The sequence below is a fragment of the Borostomias antarcticus genome (assembly GCF_949987555.1).
Source record: "Borostomias antarcticus genome assembly, chromosome: 8".
Lineage (NCBI taxonomy): Eukaryota > Metazoa > Chordata > Actinopteri > Stomiiformes > Stomiidae > Borostomias > Borostomias antarcticus.
In genome coordinates, this window is record NC_140241.1 from 5,488,750 (window position 1) to 5,516,338 (window position 27,589).

At 46.2% G+C, this 27,589-nt stretch overlaps 3 protein-coding genes across 4 annotated transcripts; 2 read left to right on the forward strand and 1 right to left on the reverse strand.

The window, feature by feature from the left end:
- Positions 1–602: 602 nt before the first annotated feature.
- Positions 603–6,203, forward strand: hacl1 (2-hydroxyacyl-CoA lyase 1). 2 transcript variants are annotated; one of them, XM_084442617.1, is made up of 17 exons: positions 603–848; positions 1,109–1,213; positions 1,308–1,348; positions 1,479–1,559; positions 1,681–1,753; positions 1,832–1,909; positions 2,018–2,112; positions 2,237–2,349; positions 2,460–2,595; positions 3,098–3,203; positions 3,539–3,622; positions 3,705–3,806; positions 4,158–4,312; positions 4,481–4,639; positions 4,733–4,840; positions 4,954–5,140; positions 5,943–6,203. In XM_084442617.1, exons 1-17 carry the CDS (start codon positions 798–800, stop codon positions 5,973–5,975), a joined length of 1,707 nt encoding a protein of 568 aa, XP_084298743.1. In that variant the 5' UTR covers positions 603–797; the 3' UTR covers positions 5,976–6,203. The 2 variants fall into 2 exon arrangements, with proteins under 2 accessions (XP_084298743.1, XP_084298744.1); XM_084442618.1 differs by lacking the exon at positions 1,681–1,753 and having other exon boundaries at positions 1,479–1,497; positions 1,886–1,909.
- Positions 6,204–7,686: 1,483 nt separating this feature from the next.
- colq (collagen-like tail subunit (single strand of homotrimer) of asymmetric acetylcholinesterase) lies at positions 7,687–14,847 on the forward strand (the record flags this gene model as incomplete). The annotated part of the gene is made up of 17 exons (XM_084442055.1): positions 7,687–7,780; positions 8,510–8,619; positions 9,057–9,158; positions 9,992–10,036; positions 10,377–10,403; positions 11,762–11,833; positions 12,048–12,110; positions 12,236–12,262; positions 12,374–12,418; positions 12,555–12,590; positions 12,748–12,828; positions 13,042–13,138; positions 13,777–13,913; positions 14,034–14,153; positions 14,316–14,442; positions 14,577–14,679; positions 14,778–14,847. The coding sequence occupies 17 exons, from the start codon at positions 7,687–7,689 to the stop codon at positions 14,845–14,847; spliced, it is 1,356 nt and encodes a 451-aa protein (XP_084298181.1).
- A 5,529-nt stretch (positions 14,848–20,376) lies between these two features.
- On the reverse strand, positions 20,377–27,330 carry plekha8 (pleckstrin homology domain containing, family A (phosphoinositide binding specific) member 8). Its single transcript, XM_084441664.1, has 13 exons — positions 27,203–27,330; positions 26,731–26,847; positions 26,461–26,616; positions 26,208–26,329; positions 25,958–26,116; positions 25,656–25,696; positions 25,427–25,551; positions 23,507–23,888; positions 22,379–22,464; positions 21,573–21,631; positions 21,001–21,202; positions 20,787–20,848; positions 20,377–20,671 (listed from the first exon to the last, which is right to left on the reverse strand). Exons 1-13 carry the CDS (start codon positions 27,240–27,242, stop codon positions 20,474–20,476), a joined length of 1,749 nt encoding a protein of 582 aa, XP_084297790.1. The 5' UTR covers positions 27,243–27,330; the 3' UTR covers positions 20,377–20,473.
- Between the last annotated feature and the right edge of the window lie 259 nt (positions 27,331–27,589).

The following is a 27,589-nucleotide window of genomic DNA, read 5'->3' on the forward strand; positions in this document are numbered from 1 at the left end:
AGTACATTCGGTGCTGGTTTATTGGTACGTCTTTGTTTTTGTCTTTGCTTCTGGATAAAGTTAATTTGATGTCCGATGTTTATAAAACTAGGAACTCATTTCACGATAAATTGTTTGTTAAAGAGAAGGAAAAATCTCTTCTGGTGTACCCAGAAGTCTCTGCACGATAATTTGCATATCGTCGAACTTTACAAGCCTTCCCATTGGTGCGTGTTTCAGCGTAAGTCTATCTTCTTTTATACCTGGAAATAGCAATGTATAAATCATAACAGCTACAGGAAGGCATACCCTTCACTTATATGACACATTTAACATAAAACAAGCACAGTAGCACAGTAAACCTGTGTCCTACACTAATGATGCATGTCGTCATCATGTAGCCTACAGTTGTGAAATGTATCTCATGTGATGTCTGTTCATTCTAGAGGATGAAAATATGAAAATATAGAATTGTAATGATTACAATGTTTATTGTTTATAATGTCATTGTTCTGATAATAAAATTAAAATAAAAAAAACACGTATGACTGGCTTATGTTCACCCGGAAGTGATCAACCCCGGGTCATTCGAGTTCTCTGTTTTGGATTCTGCAGTGGGAGAAGGAATTAATGAAAGTTGAATAGTTAGTTGCCTGTCCCTTTGCACAGATTTTGCACGATAACATGTATGATGGAAAACAGACTGAATACATTTGCTGAAAGTCATGCGAACTGATTCCAGATAGATAGCCTACATCTAAGATAGATCATTTTCTTGAGTCTTGAGTCTTTCTCGAGGTGTACTGTGCGGTACAGCCATGGGCGAGGTAACAGGCGCGCAGCTTATTGCTGAGTCTCTAAGAGCTCAGGTAAGATTAACTCAATTAAATTGGTTGTTTGGATAAAGGTTTGACTTAAAAGTTTGACACAAAGGTATCTGTGTCCTAATGTCCTTGACTGTGTTGCAATAAACCCCATGTGTGCCAAAGGGTAGTGCACTGTCATAACCAATTTGACATTAGTGTGTGTAATTATTTGTAGCCAAATTTTGCTACATTTTCTTATCATAAGAAAAGTCCTTAAAGTAACTGACAACTGAAAGGTTGGAGTGTGTCATTTTTTTCTGCAGAATATAGAATATATGTTTGGAATCGTTGGTGTTCCTATCATAGAGGTAGCCATGGCTGCTCAAGCGGAAGGAATCAAGTATGTGGGAATGCGCAATGAACAGGCGGTAAGAAGCCACCCGTATGTTTCTTTCTGATTTTGAAGTCGTATCATTGAAGAGTGGATATCTCATTACCTGCTTATGTCTTGTCACCCAACAGGCTTGTTATGCTGCATCAGCCGTTGGATACCTCACTGGACGGTGTGACCAAATTGATAAATCCACTCACTGTTTGCCAAGTTAATTTTCTACATCTCAGTATAGGCTAACTGTCAGTTTGTCTGTTTGATTTTACTGGTGTATATTTAGTGTGTCTGTTTTCCCGGTCTAGTCCAGGAGCTTGTCTGGTTGTGTCTGGGCCTGGGCTCATTCATGCGCTGGGTGGAATGGCCAACGCCAACACAAACTGCTGGTAGGACTCTATAATCTGAATACTTAGATTACTATGAGGCTATTTATCTTAGAGACGCATTTTCGTCAGTCTGTCAGTTCGTGTCCGTGTTTTGATCTGTGTGCTGCGTGTATCTGTCTAGGCCTGTGGTTGTTATTGGAGGCTCCTCTGATCAAAACCAAGAAACTACAGGGGCATTTCAAGAGTTTCCCCAGGTATTCCACTACGAGGTTTTTCTAACACCTGGGGTTTTAGTGTTTGTAGTTGAATAAACAGACACGTGTGTCTTTCAGGTGGAAGCGTGTCGACTGTATAGCAAGTTCTCTGCCCGGCCCAGCAGTCTGGAGGCCATCCCCTCCGTGGTAGAAAAAGTAACCGGAATATTCTGTCCTCAAAGTGCCAAACTGTGCAAGTCAGTCCTATCAAGTTCTTATCCATAACCAATTCTAAATTCGATGTTTTTTTTTGACTTGTCATAGGCAGTACGCACAAGCATGTATGGACGTCCAGGGGCTTGTTATGTGGACATATCTGGGGACATGGTCAATGCTCAGGTGGACAGGAGCAGAGTAAGGTATGTTTCCATCTGTGAACTGTTTTAGTCCTACCCGTGTAGTCCCACAAATGTTGCTGCATCCGTTTTGGGGGGGAATATGCAGTTGATTATGTACCATTTCCTTTTTTTTATCTGTTGGCAGAGTTGTGTCCTGTTGTCCACCTCCTCCAGTGAGTTTGGCTGACCACGTGGCTGTCAGAGAAGCACTTACTGTCTTGAAAGGAGCCAAACGGCCTTTACTAATCATTGGCAAAGGTAACACATAATCTCTTGTGCGTATTTGAACAGTCAAATCTGCTTTGGCTATGACACCCAGGGCAACCAGTGGTGGTTTATAATGATCAGTCTAATGTCGCCCCCTACAGGCGCAGCCTATGGAAGAGCAGAGAGGGGCCTTACGGAGCTGGTGGAATTGTGTGGCCTGCCCTTCCTGCCCACACCAATGGGCAAAGGTGTCCTGCCCGATGACCACCCCAACTGTGTGGCTGCTGCTCGCTCCAGGTCAGGCTCACCTCACCTCGTCAGTACTAGGGCTGGGTTCAAAAAAATTGATTACTCGATTCTGAATCGATTCTGAATCAAATGATTCAGAATCGATTCATGAATCCCAAAATTTATCTTTTATTTAATGAATGAATGAATAAATGAAGGAATGAATAGTTAATTCATTCATTCAATGATTCATTCATTCATTTATGGAAATCAGTATCGATACCCAGCCCTGTTGCATAACCTTAATGTAATTAAGGTTACAGCAAAAAAAAAAAGTTTTTAGTAACACTAACTGAATCGATATTGAATCGAATCGTGATAATTGATTCTGAACCTTGTGAATCGGAATCGAATCGATTCTTGAAATTCGAATCGATACCCACCCCTACTCAGTACTCGCTCCCTATTCCCAGCTCCCACTCTACTGTTCTTACACAGCACCTTCTGTTCTCTCCTCCCTCCACGCCACGCCTCCCTCCACGCCTCCTCCGCCGACGGCCTCCTCGTCCAGGGCTCTGCTCCAGGCCGACGTCGTGGTCCTGTTCGGAGCCAGGCTGAACTGGATCCTGCACTTTGGCCTACCTCCCAGATTTGACCCCAACGTAAAGGTCATTCAGGTAGGTCTGAGGTCATGACAGATTGCGCCGCTGTTGCATCGCACGCAGACATTTATGTCGGGCCGCTTTTAGCGTCCGGTGCGTGCTTTTATTGTACGCATCCGGAGTCTTCATGGTCATGTGAAATGTTGCCATGCGCGCCATCGTGCTGTATTCTAAGGGGAGCTGCGAGAGCTCACTGCGTTGCGGCCCCTATCAGTCAGTATTATTTATATACCAGTCCAGATTCCAGCATGGCCGTACACCCCATTCTTCAGCTGCGGGTGTGTGTCCCACACATGCTTCACCTCCCCGGTATGTTGTAGTAACAGAGCACGTGTGTTATTTTTGCGCAGGTTGACCTTTGCCCCGAGGAGATGGGGAACAACGTGAGGCCGGCCGCTGCGCTCCTCGGGGACATCGGCGCCGTCGTTGCTCAGGTATTTTTGGTTTTGTAGACGTGGCGGCGGGTGAGTTTTGTGTCGGTGCGATTGCTTCTGTCTGTGTTCTTTCCGTGTTCAGCTCCTGGAGGGCGTTCGCGGAGACGGCTGGAGATATCCGCCTGATACTGAGTGGTGGGCGGTGTTGAAGGACAAGATGGCCGCTAATGCGAAAATTTCAAAGGTGTGTGTGTATGTGTGTGTGTGTGTGTGTGCGTGTGTGTTGTTGTGGTGGGAGGGGGGGGGGGGCATGCAGCACATGGCCCGGGCCGGATTCGAACCCAGGCCACTGCAGTAAGGACAAGCCTTTGCGGTATGCGCCTTAACCCGGTGAACCACCGGTGGCGTCCCAAAGGACTACATTTCTGACCGACCTGTAATGACCCCTCGACCCCTCGTTTTTCCTCCTGGGGGAATGATGAGGGCTGTGTAGGTACGACGTCCTGGACAGTACGTCTGTGTATGTGACAGTTTTCGGGTACCTTTTTCTGTACGGGACGTGTTTGAGACCGGGCTCCGCCTTCGTCCCCCCCAGGCGCTCGCTCTACACGCCACCGCGCCCATGAACTACTACACCGTGTTCCACCTCGTCTCCCAGCAGCTGCCTCGCGACTGCCTCGTCGTCAGTGAGGGCGCCAACACCATGGACATCGGGCGCACCATGCTGCACAACTACTTTCCTCGACACAGGCAAGGAACGCTCCGCCGAACACGGGTTAAAGGTCATGTTTACCACATATCAGGTGCGGTCGTTAGTTGAAGCGAAGTGAGACGAGTCACGGAAAGCGGTCGCTCGTGCGGTTTACTCTCGAAGCCGACCCGTAACCTCGGAACCTAATCCGGCGCGGTTGTGTGCAGGTTGGACGCCGGAACATTCGGCACCATGGGGGTGGGCCTCGGCTTCGCCATCGCGGCGGCGGCGGTGGAGAGGGGGCGGGGCACAGGTCGGAGAGTGGTGTGCGTGGAGGGAGACAGCGCCTTCGGCTTCTCCGGTATGGAGGTGGAGACCATGTGCAGGTCGGTAGCTCCTCCCACATCATCCCTGGGTTCTCATGATGCCGACGCCCCCAAGCCTTTACAATAGTGGTTGACGCGGTCCTTTTGGAACAGGTATAAACTGCCCGTGGTCATCATTGTGGTCAATAACAATGGGATCTACAGCGGCGTGGATGCGGAAACATGGGAAGAGATGGCGAAGATGGGAGATCTGACCACCGTGTGAGTCACATGTGAGGGGGTTCCTGCAATCTCCGTCGATCTGGACCAGGTAGGCGGTATCCTCAACGGAATGTACAAAAAAAGATTATCTTGTTTTCTCGTTCCCTCCCAAGTGCGCCCCCCGTGACCCTGCTTCCCGACGCCCGCTACGACGAGGTCATGAGTGCGTTCGGGGGCCGAGGGTTCCTGGTGAGGACCGAGGAGGAGCTTCGTAGCGCCCTGCAGCTCAGCCTGAGTGATTGGGAGAGGCCAAGTCTCCTCAACATCCTCATCGACCCTGCCTCAGACAGGAAGCAACAGGTAACCGTGACGTCGGTGTGGCTCATTAATCACAGGCTCTCAGAGAGAGAGAGAGAGAGAGAGAGAGAGAGAGAGAGAGAGAGAGAGAGAGAGAGAGAGAGAGAGAGAGAGAGAGAGAGAGAGAGAGAGAGAGAGAGAGAGAGAGAGAGAGAGAGAGAGAGAGAGAGAGAGAGAGAGAGAGAGAGAGAGAGAGAGAGAGAGAGAGAGAGAGAGAGAGAGAGAGAGAGAGAGAGAGAGAGAGAGAGAGAGAGAGAGAGGCCTTGGCTTGGTCTCTCTCATTCATCGTTTTATCTGCTAGAGAGCTAGCAGATTTGACAGCCCCACACACAGGGCTGTCAAAGTGACGGACAGCACAGTGGGGTAATCCTTGACCCCAGGTGCACGGCAGAACCGTCGTATTCCACAGACAATCCCTCCACCCCCTCACCAGGCTGACCTTTCTATTTACGGCCCCCATAATTGGAGGAGTGACCCCCCTTTGTTTATGTTGAATGTATCCACGCAACCCCAAGCAGACATGCTTGAGGATTGAATGCCATGGCGATGACAGTGGAACACTTCAGCGGATCTCTGGACAGGGGGACTATGAGGGGCCCCCCTTTCCCTGCAGGGCCGGAGAGAACCCTGGTTGTTAGATCGCTATCTTGGTCCTCTTATATAACAGATATCATATTGGTTGCTAACGTTTCTTCCCCACGTGCTGCTGTTATGCTGCCAAGTTTAAGTTGGTTTGTATATCATATGTAGTGTACAGGGTGTCGTGTATGATGAAATGCGTACGGGGCTCTCTGTGTGTTTCTAGGAGTTTCCGTGGCTCACTCGCTCCAACCTGTAGACCCATGGAGGAGAGGCTTCTGGAGCCCTGAGAGACGTACCTGCCTCTCTCTTCTCTTCAGATGAACAGCCTGGAAGTCAAGTGCCTATTCCCATGAGGCCTTCATATATAATGTGATTTTGTATACATGATTAATTATATTTCTATGAAATGCATTAATGAATTCATGTTAACTACACCGTAGTATTAAACGCTGTACATGATTAATATCAATATAAAGCCAACAAATATGCCTCTAAATCGTGGTCTTGTAATTATTGTTGTTTTGGTTTTCTTTGGGGGTGATCATAGACCAACCAGTTTTACAGTAGTAGGTGATTAATAGGCATAATGTTAGCTATGTCAGTGTCCATGAAGATCACAAACGTATTTATTCCATCACCAATAGTTATTCATGTTCATTGAACACTGCTCCTATTATGCATAAGCAGTCCTGACTTCTTAGTCTCTGTTAGCAAGGTTGGCAACGGCTTTCACCCTTTGAAGGCTGGTCGCAGTCCAAAGCCTTTTTCACCATCATCTTTATTTATTATTTTTATAATGGGAGCACTTTTTTATGTGATTAAAACGAAATATTTTCATTTCAATTTTGGTTTAGTTAACTAAACATGATTTTATGCATAAACTCACTAGGTTAGACTTAAGAAACATACAAAAAAATAAAATATGAATTAATCTTTCCATTAGTAATAATAGTTAATAGTTCGTTTTAGCCATTAGTGTGCAATCATTAGGAAAATATGACATAGGGCCTATACAGTAGCTTAGCTAGCTAGCTTTCACTGGCCGTGAACCATGATTTTTGAAACCCAAAATTCAATTTCTGAAATGTACACATTTTTGATGAGGGAAAAAGTAAAGAACTGATACTTGATATGTGGGATATGACTACTCATGACTCATGCAGAGAAAATGAATCGTCCTGAGCTCATATGAGACCTATTTGGTCTTTATCATAAAGCACTTTTGCAAAACTTTTTTCTTCTAATAATCAAGTGTAAAAATGTGCAACAAATGTAATGTCATGTCCCCGCGGCCCATTACAGTAGGCTACTCTAAATACAGGCAGGTCACTGTGTGGTAGACAGGCCTCGCTGGTCTAAGAGCGAAGAGATGAATAGATCGACCTGCGGCTTGCCTTGAAATTCATGCGTCTTAATAATTAATAATTAGCTATCTATCGTCGACACTGATTTCGTAAATGTAGCTTCATTAGGTTGTTTACCCCCCAAAAAAAATCTATTCGTTCATTCGTTTTATCCTTTAAAATATCCGTCATAATACTTAAGTTACTTACTTTTAACTAATTGTTCTGTCCCAGGCACGCCCTGGTCATATTTTGATTCGTTTTTATAGGCTACGAGTTTATGCCAATATCAGTGCTGGAGACTTGGCTTTGCCAGTTGTCCGTTGATAATAACAATCTGAGGTGTCCTTTGAGAAGAAAACAAACCCCTCTGCAGTAGTAAGATTCTAATATTGGCACAAAGGGCAGCTGACACGCGGACTCCTGTAATTTTAGCGCACACTGATGCAGAGGAAAGATTTAATGGGCATTGGTTGGCATTCCCCCCTGCGAAAGGCGCAGGGTTAGTGAGATAAGGAGGGGGGAGGGGGGTTGGTATTGAGGGAGAGGACGGTAGGCAGTAGGAGTATTCTGCTGTGGCTCAGAATCACAAGTTACAGACTCCTGCACTTTATCCAGAGCAGCATGATCCTTCTAACGGTTGGATTTTATATTCCACTATTTTTTTGTTATGTTCTGTCTGAGTCCTCTTTTTTGGACATGTTCTCATTCCCAGCGGGTAAGACTCCATTCAATTATCTCAGGTGTGTGTGTGTTTGTGTGCATGGGAGTGTGCATGCATACATTAATATGTGTATGTATACTTTGTGCACACACCTGTGTTTGTGCATGTTTATGTAGCCTATGTGAATGTTTATGTTATGTGTGTGGGTGTCTGGCTAAATATTGTTCCATGATCAATCTGCCTCCAATTTTGTTGTTTGTATCTCGTATTTGTGGACATGTGCTGTCAGAATGGAAAGTATTCTATAAATAGCAACGGCTTCTAGAGTTTCTTCGGGGAAGCCATACGCTGTTACTTCATATCTGTATCGAGCCAAAACAAGCCTCCAGAATGGCTGTAATGATTTGACAGTTAATGGACTTGATTTGTTATTTTGGTTTCTGACTGTGTATATTCAGGTTTTTACTTTTCTTATGTGTTTAGGCTATGTGTTTTTTTGTCAATGTTTAGCCTAAGGAAGCCCATGTTCTGCGAAGCAGCATACCTTCATTTGTATATAGTCAGTCACACTATGCAGTCAGAACGATGTTTTATTGATCCATAATCTGTGATCGGAAGATCTGGAACACCTGTTAGTCGGTGCGGCTGATTCCTGGGCTGCCATCCCTCTCAGACGGAGCCTACAGACGACAAGAGATCTTTTCACAAACGATTTGACGCGAGGGCATGTGCAGAGTCTGTTGTGTTTCCCATGTGATTCACCCTCACGTATACTTTCCCCAGTTCTCAGACCGCGGGAGCAGCAGAAGAGCTTCAGCCCGTGTTGTTTACTGAGCCCGCCCCCGCCACCTCTGTTTCCCCCTCCCCCGTCACGTGGGCGGCGCCATGGGCAAGTGAGTCAAAATCATGTGACTTGTCCTTGTGTTGAAGGGTCTGATTGTTGATATGTCCTTGGTTGTTATCCAAAGTGCCCCCTCACTCTTGCCCCCTGACGGAGAGCAGAGGAGCACTGATGAGTGTGCAGGAAGTAATGTCTTGACTGGTGGCTCACCATCATGCCAACTGGTAATCGGAATTTTAAAGGGCTGAGATACCACCCTGAAACAGCCTCCATGAGCTCTCATTCGGATAAGCACACTAAATAAATATAATTGGAACATGCAGATATGCGGAAAATGTAGGCTATCATCAATACTGTTGTCTCTTTTGACAACCAATGAATAGGTTTTCCAATTATCCGGAAATACTGTGGTAGATGCTTCCAATTTAACTAAACTGAAAAATGAATGAGTGAAATTGTGTTTCAAAGTGACTCCTTTTATTTGCCTAGAATGAAGAATTTATGCCAAATAATGGAGTCAATACAAAGGACAATGAGGAGAAGGGTTGTGCCCCTGGCTCGCCCGGCCTCCCCGGGCCCCCCGGCCCTCAGGTAGGAACCCCCACCTCAGACTCATCCCTCCCAGACTTCATCCCTAATACGTAGACTCATCCCTCCCAGACTTCATCCCTAATACGTCCTATTGTCAACGAACTGGGTCTGTGCGTGCTGTGGATATATTAGACTTTAACATGGGTCGGTTATGGACCGGTCAGGTGGGAGTCTACGGGTACCTGCAGGTTGTAGGTTCTGCAGTAGTTCACACGTGGCGGAGGTTCATTTAACGTGAGCCCCCCGTTCTTTACAATCTGAGACCCGTGTGAGTTCCTGCCGAGCCGGGGATGCGGATTACTCCCACCCCTGAACACAGCAGCCCATTAACGCTCTACATTTAGCTGAGACGCAAATAGCCATTTTCCACTGCCTGCCAGTTCTCCACACACCATTCTTAGAAACCGCCCAAAGAGCCTGTCTGACTGGAACGTCGTATTGATTTGAGAAAATACTAGTGACAGCCCAAATATACTCCTGCTTTGTTTTGGCATTCATACTGCAACAGAGCATATTGTAATCCAGGTCCATAAATTGCCAGTTTGCAGAATGACATTCTGTCATAGAAAGTGCGGTTGACGCTTGATTGATTTCTTCATCCTAGCGTTCGTTACAGGCCAGACCGATTGCACAACCTCTGCAGTCTGCCCTGGACGACGTTAGCAATATTGATTTGATATTGATCAAATCAATATTGATCATTCAGCTCTGTGCGTGTGGCTAATTGAAACCGCAGATGTGGAGCAGGCTTTAGGGATCTCTAATGAATTGGGACTGTTGTCACGAAGGGCAATATAATATATTCCTCTGATGTGTCTGTTTGCTTTGAACAGGGTCCGCCTGGTTTGCCAGGTATGAAGGGGCCAAAGGGAGAAAAGGTAAATCTATGCTCTACTATGGTTGCTGATCTTTCATATTCTCAGATCTTTTGTCAGGTTTTCCCCGTCCATCATCCAAGGACAAATGTCATCCATTTATTATATAGTGCTTTAGTACGTATTAGTATGTTATCCATTTATTATGTATTACTTTAGTACGTATTAGTATGTTATCCATTTATTATGTAGTACTTTAGTTGCCCTCTCAATTGGCTCTTTATTGATCATACGCTTAAGTCTTCCATTTACGACGGCCATTAAGACTGCATTTTCAAAAGCCTCGAGAACCTTGTCGTGATGACTTGTTTCTTTGTCCCCCTCCTCCACATCCCGTTGCCAGGGAGAAATCGGAAGACCTGGACAAAAGGTGAGAATCTCCATTAATCATCCTGCTGTTTTCTCTGCTAAGTGGATTTGCTCAGATATGAGATGGCGCGCCCGAGCCTGCCTCCTAGCTGTAACTCAGAACAGCACGCTCGCCGCCGCCGCCGCCCGGGGGACGCGGAGCGCAACCTTGACAGAACGCGCGGGACACCGAACTGCTGAGGCGGCACTCTGCCAGGGATGGAAAGAGCGGGTTCGGGCCGTCTCCCTGACAAGGAGACCTTCTGGACGCCCCCCGCCAGCCCCCGAAACCCACCCTGCCTCCAGCCTGTCCGCCGCACGGCCCGACCCTCCCTCTCTCATCAGCGAAAGAGGGCTGATCCTTCCCCTCGTCCACCCCAGGGCAGGGAGACAGTGCTTGATGAGTACAGCCAGAGGAGAAGTGAGGTCCTGAATGATCAGTGGTCAAACAGCCCCGTTGGGAGAGGGTCTGCGTCGGCTGGCCAGTCTCAGGAGCCTTGCAGCATTACAGTTCAATTTAGCTTAGTGCTTCAGCAAGGCCATAAATAATTTTATTTCCCACAAGCAGTGGCTCCAGTTCTATATACAGCCCATCATTTAATTAAAGGGAGCAAAGTGACAGGGCTCGTTAAAGTCATTCTCCGGCCGTGTGTGGGCTCTGCTCTTGGTGGATACATAGCAGGCAGGATGTCAGCATCTCTAGCTTCTGTCATCCAGTATTACTATTCAGCACAACGCAGACACACTGCTTGGATTCTAGTCATTTAATCCCCCTTTTACAAACACAGCCCTGCGCATGGATCTGAGCAGCTGATTGCTGCTGTGTCAGTAATGAACATGTGTGCTGTGTCAGCACTGAACATGTCTGCTGTGTCTTGTACAGTACTGGCTCAGGAGTATGTTGAGATGGTTCTGTTTGCCTCTAATGGTTCTGTATGTCTCTAGCTGTTCTCTTACTAATGGTTCTGTATGTCTCTAGCTGTTCTCTTACTAAAGGTTCTGTATGTCTCTAACTGTTCTCTTACTAACGGTTCTGTTGTCTCTAGCTGTTCTCTTACTAATGGTTCTGTATGTTTCTAACTGTTCTCTTACTAATGGTTCTGTATGTCTAACTGTTCTCTTTCTAATGGTTCTGTATGTCTCTAACTGTTCTCTTACTAATGGTTCTGTATGTCTCTAACTGTTCTCCTACTAATGGTTCTGTATGTCTCTAACTGTTCTCTTACTTTGGATTCTGTATGTCTCTAACTGTTCTCTTACTTTGGATTCTGTATGTCTCTAATTGTTCTCTTACTTTGGATTCTGTATGTCTCTAACTGTTCTCTTACAGAACGTCTCTAGCTGTTCTCTTACTAACGGTTCTGTTGTCTCTCCTATCAGGGGAGAACGGGCCCCCCTGGTCTTCCAGGACGACAGGGACCAGCTGGATGGCCGGGACCAAACGGGCCCAAAGTGAGTAAGTCATATTTCCTAGTGCAGACCTATCAGTATCAGTGATATGATGTACTGTACACACAATAGAATGATACAGTATGTCTGACCTTTTGCGTTAGGGGGTCTGTGGAACATGTTCAAAATGTCTGTATACTGTAGATACTGTAAGAACACTATATTGTCTTTGCTGTGCATGTATGTACGTGTGTGTGTGTGTGTGTGTTTGTGGTAGGGCGAGAAGGGGGACCATGGCGTGATGGGATTGCCTGGAGCAAGAGGACCAATTGGGCCCAAGGTGTGTGAAGGATCTTCAAATACATACTGCTCTGGGTGGACTGTACAGCTGCAGAGAAATAGTCAATGGAATTATTAAGTCCCTGTCTGCAAGATTCTGAGTTAATATTATATCTTCCGTTCTAGGGTTTACCTGGATTCAAAGGCGAAAAGGTGTGTGACTGCTTCAATCATCTTCATGAAATCAGTGACATCGTATTATCATGGATGTAGGATGATACAGTTATCAGCAGTACCTTCTGAATGTGTTTACTGTCTCGTTAGGGTTCCCGTGGTGATCGCGGTGATGCTGGAATGAAAGGGGACAAGGTGGGTGGAGCCTATGACAATGTCTATAAAGTCTATAATGACCAAGACTGACACAGTAAACCTATTCTAATAACTCCATCCAAATCCATGGACATGTGGCTTCTCAGCGCTAATCTTATTCTCTACTGTTCTTTAGGGCACAATGGGCTTCCCTGGAATGCTTGGACAGAAGGTGAGCATTGGATTGATTTAGCAAGGTCTATCAACACATTTCGGTTTTACAGTAAATCTGTTCAAAGGTAGACCCCAGTATTGCTTTTTGTCAGCCATTAGTGATGATTGTGTGAATGTTGTTGTTGATTGTGTGAATGCCGTGGCTGGTTGTGCAGGGAGAGATGGGTCCGAAAGGAGAAGCCGGGCATTCTGGGAACAGAGGACCCACCGGCAGACCTGGCAAGAGGGGTAAACAGGTGAGGGACACTTTACATCTGGGACCTGTTATAATGCTGCCTGACCTGTTGTTCAAGAAGCCATGTGGTTACATTTGGAACACTTTTCCTTCTCCTCTTTTTGAACTTTCCCGTCATTGTGAAATGTTTGGATCTCAGAAACGTTGTTGTTGCTGACGACCCTTTTTTACATATGTAGATCTATAATGTGCATTTTTGCTTTGTGATCTTCAGGGGCTGAAAGGAGACATGGGATTTGTAGGCCCTCTCGGCCCCGCCGGTCCCCAGGGGGCCCCGGGACATCCTGGTCCTCCTGGTCTGCCAGCCTCGGGTAAGCACGGTCATGTCTGCTCCGGCCGAGACAGACGTGGCCGTCTGAACGCGTGGTCAGCATGTCTGTGCACGGTCGGCGTCCCAGAATGCACTGAGTCAGACCTGGACTTACCGCCCGGAACATTATCCCCGGGCGACGGGGTCCGTCTGAAAAGCCGTGGTGTCAGGGTGAGGAGACGCAGCCCCCGGTGTCAGCGAAGGGAAGCAGAGCAGGAAGTAACATTAGAGGAGATTATTTCGAGAACTAAATAAGGGAAGCTGATCCTCCTGAGGTGAAACAGACGCTCTGGGGAGAGGGCGCTCGAGTCGTGACATCATGTCCCTAAAAACGGATTCACGGAGGTCCGAGCTCCTTGCTGATTTACAAACATTATGTCACCACGTAAAGTGACACCTGCTGTCTTGTTCAAGTTTCCCCACTAATTAAGTTGATTGCTCTACCGTCTTGATAGACGAGTCCAGGATAGGACATTTTGCAGAGGTACGGCGGTGTTTATAACAGCTCCCGGCCTGAGACCGTCTCCTCTCTGATCTCTGCTGTTGTGACCCGTTTTCTACATATAGTACATATGTTTTGCACACCATTATTATGTAAGATGATATTAATAATGTATTTTATCCCCGCTATTTATGTAGGGCTTTACATGGTTGGCTTGAAAGGCGAGCAGGGGCTGCCAGGCCCTGCTGGAAGGTGTAACTGCAACTCTCTGAGTTTCAACAGCCCCCCGTTTGACGAGCATAACTCCAGGAGCAGCTACCCTAAAGTGCCAGCGGTAAGAACCGATAACAAGATTCTAAATAGCTTCTGCTCAAGCTACTGTCGCTTTCACTCGGTTCAATTGGCGTTTTTCCTCGTACAGTAGCAAACTTCCGATGATTGCTTTTTCACTCAGATATTTGTGGTAAACAACAAAGAAGAACTCGATCGTCTTCAGACCGACAACGCTCTCGCCTTCCGGAAAGACCAGAGATCACTGTATTTCAAGGACATTGACAGGTGGCTGCCGATTCAGGTAACTCATTCTAAGATTATCTTGGTCGTTTCTGTATGAAATGCTTCCACGTTATCCTAATCCATGCTCTGTTTCACACTCTGGGTGAGGTTTCTCTTTACACACAAGTCTTTGGTTTCTCGTTTAAGTCTTTAAACTCTGTAAAAGACATTTTCATTCCAGCTGACGCCATTCCAGTCCACGGAGAATGCTCCGGACGAGGAGGGCTACTGCGGCGACGGGATCGTGCAGATTCCTAACGAGGAGGAATGTGACGACGGCAACCGGGTGGTCACCGACGGCTGCGTCAGTAAGTCACATGACCAAAGTTAGACGTCACAGCTCCTGCACTATATGACCTCGCATGCATGCACACACACACACACACACACACACACACACACACAATCTCTCACCCCCTGTCTCTGTATTGTCTTATTGCAGAGTGCAAGCATGCTTACTGTGGAGACGGCTATCGCCGGGATGGTATTGAGGAGTGTGATGGAAAAGACTTTGGCTATCAGACATGCAACTCCTATCTCCCAGGGTTAGTACCCATCCATCTCCTGCCACCACTTCAGAACTGTGATGGATCTGTATTTCATTATCAGTAGATAGACTCTGGGCTCTGTTTTCTGTTTGTAGGTCCTATGGCCGTCTGAGATGCACAGGATACTGCGTTATTGATTCTACGAACTGCAAGTATTTCACATGAGCAGCCGCCTGGACAGCGCAGTGGGGTCCTCAGTGTCTTGTTTGCTTGCCGCCAAAACAACAACAACAACAAACAACAACACTACGAACAAGAGACTTTAAAGAAAGTGGTGACAAAGGAATCCATGAATATAAGGACATAACACACACACAACTGTTTTATTGCTGCTGAGAAGTCACGTAGCTACTGGGGGCGAGAGGGGGGAGAACGGAGAAGAACCCTCTCGCCCGTTCACAGGAAACGCACAGGACGATCGCATTCTGTCTTAAATAACTCAAACGCAGGACTGAAGACTCTCCTACCCACCCCGCCGACGCCTGATTGGACCAGAACCAGTCTCGGGACGAGGGTTCGTCGGATGAAGGGCAGCCAGGAGGTGAAGAGGGGCAAACGGGAGCGCTCCCAAATGGAAGTGCGGGGGGGGTCCGGAGCCACATATACTGTACCTACTGTACCTCGACGTAGCACTGTTAAAAGGAGACCCGTCTCTGTGCACTGCACTGCAATGCGAATGATGTTGCACAGCACTTGCATGGGGCTGGGATTGCTGTGACCATGGCCAACAGCTATCACTACCTAAAGCATGTATCCAACAACAATACTTATTATCGCCATGTATCGCTTTGTACTGTATCCTGTATATAGATATATATTATATCAACATCTCCAATTGTACGTGTGGAGTTGTCAAAATGGGCATATAAAGAAACTGATGTCAGGCCAGGTATTGATCCCGTAGTTCATAGAGGTAGGGCCTCACAGTAACAGTCAAGCTGATAGGCCCAAGAGCGGGACTGTAGAAGTATCAACCATGGTGATAGGCTCCCTCACCTCCTGGAATACTGAAGAGGGTTTCTCTCCGTTAGTCTGGGGTGGTATTCTACCTCCCAGGGGCAGTCGGGAGTCTGGATAAGGTCATCGTAGCTTTCGATGGACATGTCCATGAACTACTCAGGAACCACCAGATGGCTCTCATCAGACTGCAGGTTTCACAGACATCCTCCCTCGTAGCCAAGGTAGATGATAGAGCAGAGTCTCGGCTCTGCTGAAGCACAACGTTAGCAGTAAGAGCTCGAGAGACGCGCCCACGCGGTCCCGATGGCGCGCACCAGTCCTCTAGGTAGGCTACGAAGGTCATCGGTGCCGCAGTGAGAAATTAATCATACGTTTCGCTGGTATACTGTTCTTTGTGTTTTTTCCTCAATGGATCGGCAAAGCAGGAACAGTTTATAGCTGCTGCTACTGGGATGGATTGAATTCCAATAGAGGGTGTCCTTACTGTCTCGACTAGACTGTTCTCTTTATACCTCTTCATCGTCTTTCTGTCCTTACCTAGACTGGAACACTGATATTCAACTCTAAATGATATAGTTAACAGTGTAGTTGTCGTCTGCTGTGTCAGAGAACATGTTGATATAAGCTGATGTTTTCTATAAGCTATGGGTCGCAATGCCAAGGGAGACCTTCTCTAACCCCACACTCTGGTGAGAGGTTCTTTTAAAGTTTGAAATGTTGTTGCTTGTGTAAAAATGGATGTACAAATAGGCCTTTGTAATTTCAACTGTTCCAATGCTGTAGCTGCATGTGATACCTCACTAGTGACTAGAAATACAACCAATTTGCCAAAGATGGCTGTAACATAATATAGCCCATCACTGTCACCAGAATATCAACAGGGTAGGTCTCTTAACTTTAAACTGAAAAAAACATTGATGGCTGTATTAGGAGTGTCAGCTCAGTGCAGTGAAACCCGATAAACTTTTGTACGACAGGTGTCCGTGTATTATTTATTGGTTCTTACATAAACACAATATTGAATATCAATGTTTGGCCAATATGGTTCTGTATTCTGTCTTCTGTATGCAAATTTGTCTGATGCTGAAACAACGTAGCATGTTAGCATGTTTGGTGGTGTAATGTTCTGCCCTATCAGGAAAATGAAAGCTGATCCTATTTCATAATCCGGATATATTTTATACAGTCGTGTATTGTGGACAAAATAAAAGGGTTATCAATGAAAAAGAAAAAATATATATTGTTGTAGTTCATTCATCTTTTTCCGTCAGACGTCTGGCAGTCTGTCTCTTTCCAGAGACGAGGCATTTGTCAGCAGTGTTCTAGAGGCTTCTCGCCCTGTCGTTAACCCTGACAGTGATGGAAGACAATGATAAGGGATGCTATTGACGTTCTCTCAGAGTCCCCCACCGAAAAACCCTAGGCATGCTTCAAGCAGAGTAAAGAACCGTCAGCAATCCCCCTGCAAAGTGCTGTGTTGGATTTGGGTGCTAAACTGACCATGCAGATATCTGTTTTAGGGGGTGGGGGTGGTCAGATAGTCTTTTATGAGACTTTACGATGTCCTTTTCAGAAAGCCGTGGCTGAGGCGGTTTAGCCCTCCTACCTGACGGTGCTCGGGATTGAAGCGGCGGGGCTGGCAGAATGCCAGGGAAGCAGGACGGACTTGGCTCTGCCCTCTAACTCCATTACCCTGCCATATTTCTCCCCCTAATCACATTAAGGTAATTCGCCTGCAGAGATGCCCAAGTAAAAGCTTACATATGCTTTTTTTATCCTATCACACACGTTTCCTTAACCAGGCCAATCGGATTTGCGGCAAGGATGTTTCTATGCAGCAGAATGGACGCATGGTAGTTCCGAGCTGATTCTACCGAGATCTTAATGAAGAGCTGAGTTGAACACAAGAATGTTTAGTCTCAGCTTTCCCCCCACTCCCCTTTGATGAGCCACGTCCTTAAAATACCCCAGTTTGAGACAGCGGGACCCGAGCCTTACTCCTCCGACTAGGCTCGCCGTGGATTTGACCTCTCGACCATAAGGGCGCCGGCAGACAAACCGCGGAGGTCATGAAATTCTCACACACCGGCTTTTCCAGCGGAAACAGGACTATTTTAGTGCAGGTTGCGCGGTGTTGCGTTACAGCTGTGATGGCGTCAGGGGGTGGGGTGGGGGGTGCGAGGCAGGAAGCAGGCAGGGGCCCAGCTGTCGGCCCGGGCCCAGTGAAAATCCCTGACCTATAGGGAGGAATGGCAGGCATTCAGGGAGCTCTGAGCCAAGCAGGACACACAGCCACATATCCAAAACCCTCAATCACACATCACCCGCGTTAGTAAAGTGGACCTATTTCAGCCCACTGCCAATGGGTTGAACACGCACGCACGCACGCACGCACGCACGCACGCACGCACGCACACACACACACACACACACACACACACACACACAATACTCTAGACACACACACACACACAATACTCTAGACTGGGAGGGAACACACCGCTCACTTAAACAGCTAGCAGGCTGTTTAAGTACTCTGTAGTCACCTGATTATTGTAAGTAGAGTTTGTCATGGTGTAGCACTTGATTGAGAGCAGGGTAATTCAAGTGTATAATCCAAATTCAAAATCTGCATTAAAAATAGATCACATTAAAATAATCACATTGAGATTTCATTAAGTTTAGCTCACCAAGTTTAATAATACATAAGTAAAAAATCTAATGCCATCTTATGTACATTCATATACAAAATCTATTTGAGAAATGAAGATACAACAGGCATATTCTCAGGATTAAGATTAGGAATGCAACCAGAAATTACCCTATTGCACATGTTTGATGTAACCACTGGCAAAAATGGTCGTCAATGTTCAAGGCTTCCCTGTAAACTCAATTATGGTAAAATACTGATGAACTCAAAAAGAGGCGAAGAATGGCGCTTCTGCATGAGGAAATTAAACATGTATATTTTGAAAAGAGATCTATTGCTGGCACTCAGTTAAGACGTAGATTATGAGAGTGTGATACCACAAGTATATCGTTACCTTTGTATACTCGTACTGCACACCATCAATTTGGCTGTCAGGGACAGAAGAGAGAAGCAGAAAACATGCTATCCTGGAACGCGTGCTAATACTAATACACCTGGTAACAGGAATCAAGGTCTTGCTCTCAGTTCGCCTTCCATTTGAGCCTGTCTTTCTCTCTAGTTATGGTCATGCAATACACCATGCGCCATGGGTGCTAGTGTCCATACATTTGACATAAAAGCTAGATTTAAATGATTAATATAATTACATGACTATTTTTTTTTATTAAGTTAATAAATAATTTCGCTTAGTAAACATACTGTCAGATGAAAGAGGACATGGACTGTGAATGAGGCTGTTCATACTGTAGGTTCCATGTAGACCTACAGTACTGCTACAGTATATAAGTAGGGATGCACAATATATTGACAATCCTATCGGTATCGGCCGATGTTAGTCATTTTTTAATATATCGGTAACGGTCCGATGTGCAAAACAGGGCCGATGTGAACAGCAGATAATTATTTCTGTCTAGCTGCTGTTGTGTGTGTTGTTTTTGAGAGGAAACAATGTGATAAATCTATGATTTATCGACTTTCCAAATGTTTTGGAAATAGAGTGTTTACATGTGTTTTTCAGTATATATAAAATTTGATTATCTTTTTTTTCTAATGATCATATCGATATCAGTAAATATCGGTTATCGGCCATGACAGCAATGTTAATATCTGTTATCGGCAGCGGCCAAAATGTTGATATCGGTGCATCCCTATATCTAAGTCAGCAACATTCAGTACTTGGACTGCTACATTATGCTGTTCAGTGTTGCAGGCAGCTCAAGCTAACCCCGAACCCACGACAGTTCCCTTTTGGTCCCATTGGCTGGTCTGACTAGAGCAGTATTGTGGAAGGTCGTCTCCCTTGTGAGTATTATAAAACAGATGAACAGCCTATTATGATATTATGGGGTTTGGCCTGGAAAAACTGTCAGAGGACATAAATATTCATTTATACTATTTGTGTCTCTGGTCATTAATTTAAAAGAAATTGAAGGACAATGTGTGTTCTCAGCAGTTGGCGGGCAATGAGACATTTCTTCATAACAATTGTTGCTAGAGGACCCTGTGCTTCAAGTACTGTACAAACATATAGTACACTGAAAGACACAATAGTTAAGATAAAAAAAATGTGCTCCTTATAAAGACAGATAAAATTCCTACCTAAGAATTTGCATAATAGGGCACCCTTCTAGACAGCCCTCATGTTGGAATGACTAAACCTGGGTCCAAAAACCACCAACAGAAACATGAGTAACTAGGCTGAATCTCTGTATAACGTTGAAATGCAGACCTGCTCCAACGGCCCTCTGTCCTTCTCTTGAGATGGAGACTTGCATCGCTCCCGCGCAGGAGCACAGGCCTCCCCGTACATAGCAAGCTTCTCACGCCGGGGGCACACACACACACACACACACACACACACACACACACACACAGGCACACACACAGGCACAAACACAGGCGCACACACACAGGCACACACACACACCTCCGACCCCCAGACAGCTGTGTTGTGGAGTGAGCACGCTCCTTGGCTTTCCCCTGTCACTGGGCCACCAGTCCCCCCCCCCCCCTCCCCACACACACACACACACACACACACACACACACACACACACACACACACACACACACACACACACACACACACACACACACACACACACACACAACACACACACCTACAGGGTGAAGCTCCTTTACTGGTGTCGGGTCTCTCTTCCGTGCCCGTTGTTTCCGATGTCACACCACCTCGTCGGACTCCAGGTTATACTGGTCGTACATGGCGTCCAGGATGGCCAGCTGCTTCTCCATGGCGGGCAGGTAGCGACCCAGGTCCCGCCGCACGCCCGTGGTGAAGCCCTCCCGCAGCTCGTCGCCCTCTCTGGACACCAGGGCGGACGCGAAGGACGCGTAGGACGGCGCCGCTCTGAGGGCCAGCTGGGTGGGAGGAGGAGGCGGGCGCCGTTAGGGAGGTTCTCGCGCAATGCGGCGAAGTATTTTGTGGACAGAATCGACGCCGCGGACAGAGAAGCGCGGGCGGCGGAGTACTCACGGCAAAGACGCCTCGCACCACCCAGCCGTGGTACTGACGCAGGGTCTTCCCATAGGCCTTGTCTGAGGGAAGCGGAAAGAAAAATATCAATATCTAATGAGTGAATGACACTGTACAGTACGGCAGTAGGCTAAATAAGTACTTATGTGCAACAAAAAACAAGCAACTGTGTGTGTGTGTGTGTGTGTGTGTGTAACACGGTGAGGTAACTCACTGAGTGCGCCCTGGATGTCTTGCGCCCCAGCGTTGACCTCGGAGAGAAACTCCTTGAGGAACCGGAGGCCTCGTTTGAGCCACAGCAGGGCCTCGGTGGCCGAGTTGCGTACCTGTGCCACGCCCGTCCTCACCTCGTGGAGCACGATGGCCTGCAGGGTCGGGAAGCTGTCAGGGTCCGACACTAGCTTCTGCTGGATTTTCTACAGCAAAAAAAAAAAACGGGGCCACAGCAAATGTGCCAACTTTATTGTTCTCTTCGTTGATATGAGCATGTTATTTCACACTAAAACTTTGAATTGTGATTCTTTCAAGTTCCTGTATGGCTTGAAGACCGAGAAGATCAGTTTCAGCCTCTTGCGTGTACATGACTGTTGTGGCAACCGGTCTGATGTAAACACATAAGGGCCCACAGACATAGAAAGGGACAGACGGGGCCCCCCTGTGGTCATATGGAGAACTGATCTGAATTTTAGTGCCAGTCAGACAGACAGGTTCCACAACATAAAATGTGATTTTTATCACAGGAACTGGCATAATTGCAGTAATATTTTCAGTGAAGTTCTCACTTACCTTGATGTTTCCTACAAAATCCATTTTAACTGGAGCAAACACTGTGGACCCAAGTTTGTCTGAGGAGAGAGAGTCCGTTTGTCACTGCAAGATCGTTTATTCCGTTCTCTGATGTTCCATTCCCCCAAAATCTCAAACATTCACATGAGCTTAAAAAGACAAATTGTTTACCTCGCCACTGACAAGAAATAAGTGCAACGTGCAAACTAGAGTAGAGTGGAGAGAAGATATAGCGAAACCAGCCAATGGCAGGGCCCCAAATAGACAAACCCTTTAACCAACCAATCAAATTCGGCTCCAACGAGTGAGAGAGGGGAAAAAGACTGTGTGACCGTCAATGCAAACCTGTAGTGTGCTTCATCACAGTGACATGCACATGGTGGGTGGAGTCATATGTGTTTGCGAGGCCAACAGGGGAAGGTTGACTACAGGTCAGGATGGACCAATCACAGCAGCACCCACCAGAATCACAACCCAAACAGCCCCCAACACACCATCTCACACACATCCCTCAAAGCCACCCAGCTAATTAGTCGTGTGTAAAGAATGTCCCGTGAAAGAAATGAAATAGGAACTGTGTGCAGGGAGAGTAGAGAGTAGTATGAGGGTGTGAGAATAAAAGTGTTAATGAGAGAAGACGGACGTGAATGACCCAGCATGCACTAGTGACAAGTGGGGGGGTTAAAATAGCTCATTAGTTTCATTAAAGCTGTGAACTATGACAGAACTGAGAGACGGATGAGCGTGGAGAAGGGCAGAGAGCAGCAGGCGTGTGAGGAGGAGAGGGTTGAATGGGACTGTCCTACCTAATATTGGCACTATTGCATAGCAAGAGTCCAAAAAGTCCTGTGTAGGGATACCACTGTCGTCGTCCAGTCTTATATCACTAAATCTAAAATGAAACAGATTCAAACAAAGGCATATATTAGCGAGAGGTCTGGCTTTGCAAACTTTTATTTGATCCAATCAAATCAAACACAAGAAAAGAAAGAAATACAATCAAGTCCCAGCCATAGAAATGATCCCCAAAACGTGCATGCAATCGTGTCAGTGATGTAAGGGATTATTCTAGTTTCAAACTCTGATAAAGCTGGAGATCTATACTTGATCAAGACCCTACAGCATCCGTTGTGCTAACCGTCCACAATGTGTTGTTCTAACTTCAAGTTCCACGGTCTGTAGTTGCTTGAATATTGTCTGATGCTACTGTATCTTAGTGTAAATACTGTCTATACAATACTACACAATGGTGTACGTCTGTGATTTATTATTAGATACAGTCCCATCATATGTGAATAACACAGTAATGACAACTGCTGCTTAGTGCTCAGTAACACTTGTAAGAGGCTAAAAGTCTAGATGAAATAAAAAGCAAGAGTAAGATGATTACAAAAATCTTTACAAACCCAAACATCAGATGAGGGCATCTCTGTATGTGTCATGTGATCAAGAGAGAACACACTAAAGTAAAACACTCATCATCGTCCAAGCCGGATTTTAAGACCTGTCCTGACTCTACTCCTCTACTGTAGATAGCGGTTTGTGTACAAACAAAGAAAACCTTTCAATAGACATTTCCTTGATAACCAAGCAATGCTATTGCACCGAAATAGGCTAACATTTCAGAGCAGCAAACACAGAACACTATCTGTACACACTAAAATACAATCTGAATAAATATCTCATTGTGCTATATGAATTAGCAGCAAAGTACCTAGAAAAATACATTCGATTGGGCATTTCTGTCAGGTCATTGTTGTAAAAGGGACATTATTCTCTCGATCACCTACCTGGTCAAATAAATAGTAATAAATAGTATAGCATCCTGCGTTTGCCCTTAAACTGTCTGTTTACTGAGAGTGAGTTATTATTTTATTGTTTTTTATTATTGAGTCTCCTAGAGAATGTGGCCCTGCTGAGGTGTGCTGTCATACCTGTGACTCATAGTGCTGAAGAAGGTTTCCACCTGCTCCATTTCCTCCTCCTCCTCCTCCTCCTCCTGCACAGCACCCTGGGATATGTGGTCCCCCTGCTGGGGCTCGGCTTGGTCGGGGTCAGCAGCTTCCTGTTGCTCCTGAGGCTGGTCAGCGCTCTCTTCCTTGTTCTGTTGCTCTTCCTCCTGGATATTGTGCACTTCCTGTTTTTCCTCCTCCTTTTCTTCTTCTTCTTCTTCTTCTTCCTCCTCCTCCTCCTCCCCCTCATCCTCCTCTACTTGGTCATCAGTAGGTTCAGTCACAGAGGTATTCTGGGTAATCTGAGGAGAGGTGTCGCTTATCTCCTCAGGAACTGTGCAGTCCCCACCGGCTGGAATGCTCTCTATGGAAGACAACACACATATGCACACACGCACACATATGCACACACACACGCGCGCACACACACACACAATTAGGTTAGTCCACAGATAAGCAACATGGTGTATTGTGACAGTGGGCCTTTTCCGAGTTGACCATAAATCACGTGCAGTAAATACATCTTGCTTTGTAAGTCACCGAGCGTCTGTTAATTGAATGAATGTTAAGGGAAGTGCAATAGAGCGTAGCTGAAGATTCATCACTTCACTGTCCACCCGCTAAAAGGTATTACTTTCTCCATGGCCTCTTTGCACAGGGGTTCAAGTTCCCTGGAGCTCCGCCCTAGCTGTTGTTTCTGCTTTATGGCATGCATGCAATGACGGTCGAATGCTTTGGACATGATTCTGACTCAGTGTCTGAACACATGTGGATAGAGACTCGTATGCGAGTGTGTGCGTGTATTTGCTACTCTTCGCCAATCTTAAGCACTAGATTGTGCTCTTAGTCACTTGTTTAGAAAGGAGATGCACTTGTGAGTTCTGGCGAGTAGTAGTACACTAACTACCTACGTTAAAGGCAATTATTGTAAGTCACTTTGGATAAAAGTGTCTGCTAAATGACCAATCTAATGAAGGGTGTTGATGCGCATGTTTGTGTGTGTGTGTTGAGGAGGGGTTAGTCTAACCTGTTGGGGGTGTTTGTGTGTGTGTGTGTGTGTGTGTGTGTGTGTGTGTTGGGGGAGGAGGTAGTCTGACCTGTTGGGGGTGTTTGTGTGTGTGTGTTTGTGTGTGTGTTGTTGTGTGTGTTGGGGAGGAGGTAGTCTGACCTGTTGTGTGTGTGTGTGTGTGTGTGTGTGTTGGGGAGGATGTAGTCTGACCTGTTGGGGGTGTTTGTGTGTGTGTGTTGGGGGAGGAGGTAGTCTGACCTGTTGGGGGTGTTTGTGTGTGTGTTGTTGTGTGTTGGGGAGGAGGTAGTCTGACCTGTTGTGTGTGTGTGTGTGTGTGTGTGTGTGTGTGTGTGTGTGTGTGTGTGTGTGTTGGGGGAGGAGGTAGTCTGACCTGTTGGGGTGTTTGTGTGTGTGTGTTTGTGTGTGTGTTGTTGTGTGTGTTGGGGAGGAGGTAGTCTGACCTGTTGTGTGTGTGTGTGTGTGTGTGTGTGTGTGTGTGTGTGTGTTGGGGGAGGAGGTAGTCTGACCTGTTGGGGGTGTTTGTGTGTGTGTGTGTTTGTGTGTGTGTTGTTGTGTGTGTGTTGGGGAGGAGGTAGTCTGACCTGTTGTGTGTGTGTGTGTTGGGGAGGATGTAGTCTGACCTGTTGGGGTGTTTGTGTGTGTGTGTTTGTTGTTGTGTGTGTTGGGGAGGAGGTAGTCTGACCTGTTGTGTGTGTGTGTGTGTGTGTGTGTGTGTGTGTGTGTGTGTGTGTGTGTGTTGGGGGAGGAGGTAGTCTGACCTGTTGGGGGTGTTTGTGTGTGTGTGTGTTTGTGTGTGTGTTGTTGTGTGTGTGTTGGGGAGGAGGTAGTCTGACCTGTTGTGTGTGTGTGTGTTGGGGAGGATGTAGTCTGACCTGTTGGGGGTGTTTGTGTTATCTCTGGGAGTGTGTCCGGTTCACCTGGTCCCTCGGTTCCAGAGTCCAGGCTCTGGTTGTCACTTGTCAACGCTCTACCTGAGATTTCATGTGATTCAACCAGTCTGAAAGACACAATGCCAAAGATAATTGAGAGGAAATACAGTTTTACAAAGAGTTCAAGCAGACCAATGAGATAGCTTGCACTGAATTTCAGAGAGTGACATACTTTTCTCCAAGGTTCTGATTTGATTGGTTGACAGGTTTCACCTAAGGAGCAAAAAAAACAAAAAAATAACTGCCAATCTCATTCACATCATAATCAAGAAAGTATTCAGGTCATTTTTGTAATTTGGAATTGAGCATTAGAGTTTATCTGTAGCATAATCTTGGAGCCGGCGGCAACATTTCACTGTGACTGTACACCATACATTACATGTGACGAATAAAAGTCTTGAATCTCTTGTTAATTCTTTAGTCCTGTATCATATTCTAAATGATTCTACATCTCTGTATGTGTCTGTGCTGTACCTTCTGAGGCTTAATGGCCGCCACTGGGGGGGACCCAGGGGGACTCTGTGTCGTGGGGTCAGAGGTGAAAGTGCGGTTGGCTATCTGCATGCACTCCTCCAGCGTCGTTAGGAAGGTGGTGCACGTAGTCCTCACTAAGTTTCCAGTGTCCTCGCTTGCCTGGAAAAGAAACACGTTGTATTACAAACTCTCTGCCGTTAGAATAGGGGATCACTCTTGTTTTGCAAGCCAATCGCTACGTCTAGCATACCTCCGCTGACCCTCCTGGCTCATCGCTGTCTTTGATCTTGTTGACTTGCTGGAGGAGGAGATCACAGTACAGCCGCAGCTCAGACATCTTGGTTTTCAGTGCCTCCGTGTTCTCCTGCAGCTCTGAGGGTGAGAGTGCGCAAAACAACAATTATAAATACCAGCAGGCCTTGTAGGGATATGGGATGGAACACTTTCTTAGTCACTGAGATCATGGCCAGGAAGCTCTCCATGGCATCCAAGGATCCTGTTACCTTTCTCTCTCTTGGTTCTGTTGTCTGTAAGGCAGGCCTTCGCTGATCCCAGAGCAACCAGCCATTTCTGTCTCTCTGCAGCATTGATGGCTCGTAGGTAGAAGTACTGCTCTCCTGGGATGGTCAGGTCGACGCGTGTGAAGTCAGAGGAGTGTACTACATTTATTTAGGGATGAGATGGGATTAGAGAGACATGTTAACAAGCATCGTATACTATTCAAATGATCAAAAAACAAGACATTTTCTTATAGGTAGCAGCTATCTACAAACCTTGTATTTCACAGACTGAAATTTTAATGCTGCCTTTGCATCCTTTCCATGCATCTTCTTGAGAGTCGTAGTAAGACAGAGTTCCTCCTTCAAGAACAAACCAACGAGGTTGCCAGCCTGGAATAAGAACACGTAAAACCAAAATGGTTGGACCAATTTAATTGGCTAACGTTAGTCTATTCAACAATGTGGGGTTTGCATCTGGGAATGATAGCTAGCTAGATAGGTAGCTAAAACCTTGATAGCTAGCTATAACCTGTTAGATTGAATACGTACAGGAGGCTGGCTAACTAAAGTGTGTCAAATGGCTATTCAAAGCTATTGGGTTAGCATAGCTAGTATAATCTTGTCAGCTCTATTAACTTAGCTGGCTAGGTGGCATAGCTAGCACTGGCTAAAGTTGGCGAGCTAGCTGTAATCTAATACAGTAAAAACAGACTCGATTACAGAGTCAAACAACGTGTGTACATACCACTTATGTAATTCGTCCATTTATACAGAATGCCCTCCATTGTTTATCGGCCCCTGTAGTTCATTCCTTGTTGTTTTAATAACAAGGTACAAGCTAGCTACAGCTGATCCTGGAGACTCAATTCAGCTGCGCAACGTAGGATTTTCAGAGCAATGATGCGTTCTCATCATTTAAACTCTGAAAACAACTACGTACATTGTACGTGAATCCGGTTGAACATCGTCGCGAAAGATCCTCCCATTTCTTTGTGACATGTGGGCGCAGAAACATTATCAGCACCAATCATCGGGCTCCAATGAACAAAAAACATGGGGCGCAGTCAGACATCTACCAATCGCAAAAGAGGAGGAGGTCTCCCAGATATTTGTTGTAAGTTTTGATTTTAAA